This window comes from Bombus pascuorum, chromosome 17, assembly GCF_905332965.1.
Source record: "Bombus pascuorum chromosome 17, iyBomPasc1.1, whole genome shotgun sequence".
Taxonomy (NCBI): Eukaryota; Metazoa; Arthropoda; class Insecta; order Hymenoptera; family Apidae; genus Bombus; species Bombus pascuorum.
Genome location: NC_083504.1, coordinates 1,689,049 through 1,698,442, shown reverse-complemented (window position 1 = coordinate 1,698,442; position 9,394 = coordinate 1,689,049). Strand labels below are relative to the sequence as shown.

Here is a 9,394-nt window from a genome sequence, read left to right as displayed (position 1 = left end):
TCGACACAATTTCGAGCATTTTCCTGGTGAAAAATAAAAACTAACGCATTCGTGTGCCTCGTTGCGATTTTTCTTGCTTTTAACGAGACAAAAATGATCAACCAATGGCCACGGACGAGCAAACAGCGTCCGCCACTGCTTTACGCTCGCTGATTCAAATCATTCTGATCGACAAGCAACGTTCACCGAGTCCGGAGATAGTTTGTGTTTCGCGAAGTCAAAAGGTGGGGTGCTGATCTTTTTGGATCAGCAAGTCGATATAAAGGCTTTCCACGCGCAGGCCAGATCATTTCATGGGAAAGTGATGTGGCTCGCCGAACCGGAACCGGAAACGGAATAAGTGTCCACGATCGGCGATATCTCGCACCATGCCCTTCTACAAGCTCAATTCTCCACGCCTTGATGGAATGTTTCTGGTAACATCGCCTTTTATCGTTATTTATTCGCAATGGGATAGTCACATCATATTATTGTACAATTACAAATTTATCTGAATGATTCGTACATTGAAATTTTGTTAGTCAATATTTAATTGTTTACTTGATTGTTTCAGATTTCGAAGCCTTTTAATATCTTTTAATAAATACATTCTCTGTTCTTTACACTTTTTATCGGATTTTTTAGTAATAGCATCGATAGTCGAATTCTATTATTGGGTTACCAACCCAGCAATATTATCATTAAGTGGTAATGACAAAATCCGCAATCACAGTTGCCAACTCAATAGACATGATTTTTCGAATAACTTTGTTTTAATGTTTCATAGAATTGATCGCTGTTAACAAGTATTTACTCGAACTTCAAAATTTTTAAATATCTTCTAATAACAACAATACCTGTTACCTATACTTTTTACTCTATGTTTAGTTAACATTTTTATTAGTAATATTTATTGTGTTTTTTATTATTTTTCGGAAAATGAATATGATTTATTAAAGAAAAAAGAAATAAACACATGCTTTTATATAAGAAGGTTGAAACAGATTGAAATTAATCTTTTCTGACGTAGATATGTCTTACGCTGACGATCTTCTGCGTGTTAGCAAATGCCGAATTCTACAAAGCCTTATACGTCGACGATTACCCATGGATTCGCACAAATCGCGAGATTCCTCTTGAATCCGCCTCTTCAGACCACTCGTCATCTTACAGTCGTTTCCTAGAGTCCAGAAAAAAGCACCGTTCCTTGGATTCTGCCGAGTCTTTCGACAAGCCTAGAGAATGGTACTCAACTTCCGCCACTAAGAAGGTCCCCACAGAGAACAAGAACTTCAAGAAAGTAATATCACCGTTTTACACCATAACGAACAAAGATTCGCAAAAATACAAAGACATGGTGATGAAATCCGGCGTTCCGTATTGCCAGGAAATCAGGAAGAAACGAGTTAATAAGAACAGCGACGCGAAGAATAGTATTGTCTGTTACAAATGTAAGAATCCGAAAAGTGGCGCCACTTACGAGCAATGCTCCTATCATTCTCAGCCATTGACCGATTCTAGCAACATGGAAAAGATAGCAGTGCCACCTTCAGTGTTCAGAAGTAGGAGATCCAACTCTGAAGAAGCTTTCTCTGGTTTTAAAAATTCCGATGATTACGGAAGGCACGATAATCCGTACAGATTTAACGAAAAGATTTTCTCTGACGCCACGGATGATGTTCCGGCAGAGTATAAAAATAAAGGTGAAAAATGCGAGAAAGTGGTGAAGGATTCCATGGTGTGCATGGTGTGTAAGGATACCAAGAGCAATGCAAAGTACGAACAATGTTCGTATGTTCGACAGCCTAGTGAGAAGAGATACGCTTATAGTAAATCTAGCTCACATAAGAATCCCGAGACATTTAAGAACACTGAAGCTGAGAAGGATGATAAAGAGGACGGAAAGAGATATGATAAAGAATATTCGGCAAGTAAACCGGTTAAGGAACGTTTCGGCTACGTCGATAAGGAAGAACCAGAGGGAAAATCTCTCGAAGAAACCAAGGAATCGTCTGATAATTGCAAGAAAGTGCAAAAGGACACGAAGACTTGCACTATCTGTAAAGATCCCAAAACAGGTGGAAATTACGAGAGATGCTCGTATACTTATGAGCCAGATGACAAGGTCTATAAATATAGCAAATCAAGAAGCTTTGGATACCCTGACAGTTCTTCCGGAAATAACGATAAGAGAGATACTAGTGACAAAGAAGACAAATCGTCCGAGGAATCACGAAGCGAACTTGAGGATTACAGCAAAGACTATACTATTCCTGAAAGTTATTACGAAAAAAGTCAGTCCGCTCCATCGAGCTCTTACTTCAAAGGCGACGAATCCAAGTCGAATTATGGCCAGGGTGGGTCTCAAGAAACTAAGTCCGCCTCTGACGAGGATGAATCTTTATCTGGCTATGAAAGATCTAAATCAGAGTCAGAAAGAGTGGCTGAAAGCATCGAACCAAGTCATTGCAAAGAGGTTCAAAAAGATTCTATGACTTGCAAGGTATGTAAAGACCCAAAAACCGGAAGTAACTCTGAACAATGTTCGTACAAGTATCTACCAAGTGACAAGAGTTATTCGTATTCGAAATCTAAATCATTTGGTAGCCCAACTGAATCGAAAGACAAATCTTACGACGGATCCGAGAAGAAAGAATCCAAGGAGCCTTACGAAAATCCTGGCTATGATTATTCTTCTAAGAAGATGCCCTACGTTACCGACAGCGATATCAAAGACGAATTTTCGGTTTCTGATCAGACAAAGCAATCGGAAGCAAAAGAGGAATCAGCGAAATCTGCTTTAAAGAAAAGCGACGCAGGCTTCTACGATGCGTTCAAGAAGAAGGCAGAGATTCAGAAGGTTCTTCAGGAGTTCCAGAAGGAAGATCGTTCCAACTGTAAGAAGTTGATGCGTGACAAAATGACTTGCTACCAATGTATCGACGAAAAAGGTTTCCAAAAGGAGGAGTGCGCTTTTGTAACTTCTGAAGAACCATCTGTTGATAAATCGGATTATCGAGAAGAAAAAGAATACCATGTAGAGCCTACTAAAAAGGTTCCCCGGTCAATCACCGTCCAACATCCTCTACATGATTTTCCTATCGAACCAGAAGCTGCAGCAAGTGAGGGAGCATACATAAAACGAGAACAAGCAGACAAGGAGAAGGATTCTGGAGAGGTTGAAAGATCCAAGGAGGTTGAACCTTACGAATTCGCAGCAGAGACTAAACCTCTGTTTGATAAGGTTCTTGGATTCACACTTCCGGCGTACATGCTGAGTACTTCCGAACACGAAGAAGAGTTTGATAAGATCGTAGCGAGTAAGGGGATTTAAAGATATTGTTTTTGTATCTTCTTGATAGATTTTACGATGCTTAATCGCTTGTAGAATTCTTCGATTAAAAATAGAATTAAAGTATACGAAACTCGGATCTAAAGGTCGCTGGGGGTGTTTTAATTGATAAAAATATAATATTTTTTAATCGTTTATATTTTACTTTCATCGTAAAGTTATTTAGTATATAAGTGGTACTGAATTGTTATATGGTTTGTAATTAAATTTCTTCTTGTTTAAACGATGGTGAAATTAATGTTTGCCCGATTACGTAGAATTGCGTTACGGTTACGCTCGATCGGACTAGAAATTAGAAACTTCGCTTGCTGCATTTATTGCCACCGACTTTTTATTAAACGCTATTTCGTTTTTTCTATTTTTTATTCTGTATATGTAGGAGAAAGAGAATAGAAGATTTCTTCTGTTCATATTTCGTGAGAAGAAAGTGAGAATACGAGAGTGATATCTACTGTCGTTCTATTTCGTCATGGATGACTGGCTGTGGATAAAGAAACCATCTCGACAAAATCTAACAGATTACGAAATATCGTTTTTCATTACAGCTTTATTCGTCAACCGAGAAACCTTTTGTCGTTTTAATACAACTCGTTATTCCCTTAGACTATCCATCTAGAAAACCATTTCTTTTTTCATATACAATTTTATCATTTAATAGTTAAATTTCCAATTCAGAGAGACATAAATTATTCTCAAAAATAGTCGTAGTTTCCAATTAACTTTCAATACATTTCACTTTTACATTCCCATCAACATTCGCTTATTTCCTCTTTATTGCACAAGATTCTCCGTGTTTTTCTTCAAATTTCAATTTCCCAAATTTTTTAACCTACATCTCTTACACCTTATAGCACCTAAATTCTATCTTTTTCAAACTTAATTCATTTCTCTTTCGCACCTAAATAAAATTCACAAAGTTAGTTGCAACAGATCCTTCAAATCTTCATTTTCCAGCCTGCAACGTCAAAAATCTTTTCAGACAAAATCTACTTTTTTCTGCGAAACTCTCGAAGCCTCTTCATTTTCCACCTAGTAATAACGAAAGCCATCTGTTGGTCAACAATTTAAACTTACAAAAAAATACACAATCCACCAAATTCAACGCAGCAGATCCTTAAATCCTTCGTTTTTATTATTTACATTCGCAATATTGAAATTTAGCTCCTTCCGATCTCAAGCCGCTCCTGTTCACCTGCAACCGATCTTCCACGTCGACTGTGCGTGAATATCTCGGTTTGTCCGATCGCGCCACAGCGTGCAGCGTATCGCGGCGACAAAGAGGAATGGCGGCGGAATCCGAGCGTGGTCCACGATCCGGATGATCGTGGTCAGCCAGCAGTAGCAGCGGGCGCGCGCTAGTGTCGATATCGGTGCTGCTCGTCCCTTTCCAGATCCGTTACCTTCCACCTCCTCGTACGCTCACGGACCTCCGTGGAACAGGTACGGCCAGCCAGAAAGAGAACCGGTTCCTGTCGGCTGGTGGAAAGCGGCACGAGGCGGCGCGAGCTTAACCCGGCACACCGGATTTCGTATCGTCTGCGGCGGATACCGAACCCTATCCGAGTATGAGCACCTCGACGTTCGTGGGGTAAGCGTGGATTTTCCTTTTCCTCCTATCTCGTAAAACAGACAAAGAAAAATAGGTAGTTGAAGTAGATAAAGTGTCCAAGGGTTCTCGATCGTTGATATTTCATTTCGCTGACACGAGGTTCTAGGGAGTTTTTTTTTTATTGTGGCTGTTCTGCTAATCCTCGGATACCTAACATAGATCTTTTTGTCCTGAAACAGCAAACTGCTATAGATAAACGATAAATATCTTGAATTTGCTGCTTGTTGCTTCATGTAAACTTTGCTATAGTCTAGCGTGTTCGAAGATCTTGAAAAAATAATTGAACAGCTTTCTGGAAATGGTGAATTAGATAATTGTATCGCAAGCCTTGATTTTTGTTTTCCAATATTAGCTACTGCTTTAAATAAACGCGTGATCGTCGAGCTAACGAGAATCTTAGAAAGATGCCACGAATGCTATCGTGATAATCGTAATAAAAATTCTTAAATCGTTTTGTTCCTTTTGCGTTCACAAATTTCATAATAATCCGACTCTTTTATCGTAAAATACATTAGCTGCCTATGTATTTATCGTAGATGTGTATCCCATTATTTTTCCTGCAAACTACTCAATTATGTAAGTATAATAAAATCTAAAAATGTATATCCTGGTTGGTTTTCGTATTTCCGTGCTAGAGATACCAGTTCTCGAGGATTTTGTGATTTGTATATAAAAAGGAAAGTTTCTGGTGACCAGAAATGGTAGGATAGGTGAAACTGGTTTCTAGTTTGGTGCTCGGAAGGACTCGTCCGGTGAGAAGGACCTGCTTGTTCTTTTTGCTGCTTCGATTCGGCTCCTTCAGCTTCGTTGTTGGGGTTGCTCGAGGATACTTCTGTGGACAGAGTAGCTTTGTTACAAACGACTGAAGAGTTTCGAAAGCTATTGGAATATTATTATTGTGCGCAATTTCTTTAATGATGTTTGCGAAGATTCTGAAGTAGATTCATGTAAGAGGATGGCTATCACAATTTTGCTAATCTGCGCAGTTGATTCTCACTTCCAGCTTGTACAGAAATAGCGGCGACGTTTTGGAACGCGTTAGGGGATTGAGAAAGGTCGGGATCTTCCCGGTTTCACGTTCATGGGGTCCGAGTTTCACGTTTGAGAAAATTCACATAACCTCTTACAAAATTTCTACTTTAACTTGCAACTATGTTCGATAGAATTCTTTTAACCCATTGACTACCAAGCAATATATTATTAGAACATTATTATGTGTTAAATTTTTGAAATTTCATAGAAATGTGGAATTCTTTTTTACAGCGACAATTGCTAAAAAGCAGAATTTGATAACGTAAATTGTTTGGAAAACATGGCGAATGAAATGTATTAACGCAGCGTTGGCCCTCGCTGGATTATCTGACAAAACTTTCTACCGTAGAAAATTCCTCATTTATTTCTTTTTAAACAAAGGTTAAATTTTAAAATCACCATTCATGGTATTTTTTCTATCTCCACAACCGCGCGTTTATTTAAAGCAGTTTAAAATTGCAGAAATAGTAAATCGGTAAACAAAATCGTCTGCCAAGAACAATTATTAGAAGCAATAAATCCGACACATTGGTCTCAGCTTCGTGTCTTTCCAAAATATTAAAATTTCGGGTATTTCAATCCCGCTGTTGGATACCTTTTCGTTTTTAAATAATATGGCGGCAAAATTGACAAAGAATAGTAAATTGCGAGCAACTCGTTCGTTAAAGATGGCAGCTCGAACGACGGGCTTTGCGACGATTCTAAGAAGGAGCTGCTCGACCTATATTTCGTTGTCGAAAAGGAAAACACCGAGGAGCATTCATCGAAAGATTCTCTGTTCAGTGGTTCGTGACTGCTCGATATTGCTTTTGATTAATTGCTTCCTTCGTATGGGTTTCTCTCGCACGATCGATCAACCATTTCTCGATCCTAACCTTGCCTCGCGATTCCAATAAGAATCTACACGCGTGAAAGTATGTACAGTGGCTAGAAAAATATTTCTACGTGCCCTTAATCTTCAAAGAAGAATTTGTAATTTTATTTTAAGGTTCTACGTTTTATTTTCATAGTATCAGATTTTTGTAATGAAAGTATATATTGCCAAATGACTATACTATAAATGGAATAATAAATTCAGTGGCATACAAATACTTGTATGCTTATAGCCATCGTGTATGAAATAGAATTGGAATAAACAAAGGAACGTATCGACAGTCTAAAATTCTTCTCTGAAATTTGTATTAGATCGGATTAGATTACGTAAGGCGTTTGGAACGTGCATATTTCAGAAAAGAGGAACTTTGGCCTATTTATAACGAATACAATTACACAAAGTGAAAATCATTATGCACGTGAGCACAACAATTTCCAATTTGGCAACACTAAACTAAGTCGAGCAGAATAAGTTATAAATAAATCGAAAATTGCATAAAACCATCCGAGATTCAAAATGGTGTATTTACTTCAGATCGTGTAAACGAATTCGAATTAAGTAGAAAAATGACATTTTATAAAATAGAAAAGGAGAAATTTTGAAATAAGAAGAAAATCAGACATTTTAAAGGAAATAAGAAGCTAAGACGATGCATCGAACGAAGGAAAGCTCGCGGAGTGTGTTTATAGTTACCACCCACGACGAGATTCTATATCTACGTATATGAGTAATCTCAGCAGGCAGCTCGATGAAATAATCGATGCATCGGGACCGTTCGATTACCCCTTGTCTTTTATTTCTTCACGAAAATTCAATTCTCACGAGATCCAGGTTCATCTTACAAATTCAAATTTCCCGCCATTCTTCATTCGTTACGTTACACGTCTCATATTGTAGATTTACATCGTTGACGTAGCGCAGAGTGCACGATAAACAAAGCTTGCTTTGTAGCTTCAGATGACGTCCATTTTTCCGCAAAAACATAACCTCGTGTTGGCTACGTTTGTCTAGACTTAGACGCACGCCTACGCTTCATCCAGTGTTGCAGTGTTTCCCGCTTGCAACCGATTCTTGCCACTGTTGCAAAAAATCAGCAGCGAAATTTTCGTTCGCATGTGGGTTCGTCTTTAGACGTTTTGTTAGACACACAGTAATCTTTAACACGCGTCCGGTATCCCAAGGTTAAACATCGATGAGAAAATGAACTTTGCAAAAACTCCACTGTACATACAACATTACAGAGACCAATTATGTTACTTAAAACCTAGAGCCTTTGAAATATGCAAACTTTCTTTTTTCCAAGCAATGAATATCTCATGGAAACTCCTGCAATGTAGCTCGATATAAATTTGCTCCTCGGTATATCAGCTAAATGATTTTGCGATAGCAACTCTAATTCACTTGCACAGTGAAAAGAAAGAAGGTCATAAATTGGTGTAAAGCTTACGTAGATGCTTTCCTTTTCTCGTTCTTCATCGGTGAAAAGAAAATCAAGTAACAAACCTTGCATTATTTAACACCGTTATATTATATATTATATTATATATATATTATATTGAATATCTCTCATAAAGCTCTGCCAACAGAGTTCCAAATTTTAACTACATTCCTATTCACAAAAATGTATCCTAATTTACCTGATCACCCTGATCTACTTAACCTATAGTTTAAACAGTAGATGCTTGTTCTAGCCAACTGTCGTTGGAATGAAACGTAGCTACTCTTACAAGGATCTATATATCTGATTGTTCGAATGTCGCCATAACCGTAGCCTTAACCCTTTGCACTGCTATGTCAAGTATGACTCTACATCAGTTTTTATCTCAGCAGTTCCTTTGTCGAGTCCCACTCGACATTCTTTCATGTCCGCCATTTTTTGTGAAGCATTTGAAAGAAAAGCAGGATACACTTAATAAAAATCACAAAATACAACAATAGTGTGAATAAAACTGGTATCTAAGTGAATTTCTTTCTTCCTTTATTTATTTAAATTCTCTTATTTTTTAGTTAAAGTAAATTTCAAATAAAACACTTAGAAGCGTTGGCAGCTACTGCTAAGGAAATTGAAATAAAATTCCCAGTGCAAAGTGGTTAATGTGACAATGATTTTCATCTTGACAAAGGTGATCGCGTTCGATGGTCTCCATTGGGACAGGGTGGATCGACGAACGTTTGTCGCGATGGAAATACACCGACAGGTTTCTAGGTCCACGCCTACGAATCATCCAATTTTGAACGTCTCGGAACCTTGCTCGAGCCCCGCAGTTTAAGCTCCAACCGATTCCATTCTTGTCTGATCAGCTACGTGACTAGGCGCGCCGCATTCTCTCTCCCTCTATAGGTCTTAGCCGATCCGCCTCGTCATCAGGAAAATTCGCAGGTGTGAACGACCCTTCGATCAAGAGGGTACGGGAAAATTGTTCATTGCCACGTGCCGTGCCCGACTGGCCGCCACGGTGTATTTTTAAACGCTTCGTGTATCGTTAGCATCGTGTTTTCGACGTCGATCACTCGCGAGAGCTATTCTTCGTCTTCTCGCCATATTTTC

At 38.5% G+C, this 9,394-nt stretch overlaps 2 protein-coding genes across 4 annotated transcripts in view; both read left to right on the top strand.

Annotated features, from left to right (window-relative positions):
• LOC132915480 (serine/arginine repetitive matrix protein 1-like) overlaps positions 1-3,328 on the top strand; it is a 109,737-nt gene extending 106,409 nt beyond the window's left edge. For both annotated transcript variants that reach the window (XM_060975309.1, XM_060975307.1), the window contains one exon: positions 2,279-3,328. In XM_060975309.1, coding sequence (XP_060831292.1) covers positions 2,279-3,313 — 1,035 coding nt within the window. In that variant the 3' untranslated portion in view covers positions 3,314-3,328. The remainder of the gene's footprint in view (positions 1-2,278) is intronic.
• A 1,257-nt stretch (positions 3,329-4,585) lies between these two features.
• LOC132915450 (putative mediator of RNA polymerase II transcription subunit 26) overlaps positions 4,586-9,394 on the top strand; it is a 28,452-nt gene continuing 23,643 nt past the window's right edge. The window contains exon 1 of one of the 2 annotated variants that reach the window (XM_060975253.1): positions 4,586-4,914. In XM_060975253.1, the coding sequence (XP_060831236.1) occupies positions 4,897-4,914 (18 nt within the window). In that variant the 5' untranslated portion in view covers positions 4,586-4,896. Of the gene's footprint in view, positions 4,920-9,394 lie in introns of both variants that reach the window. The other variant, XM_060975251.1, reaches the window with a different exon arrangement.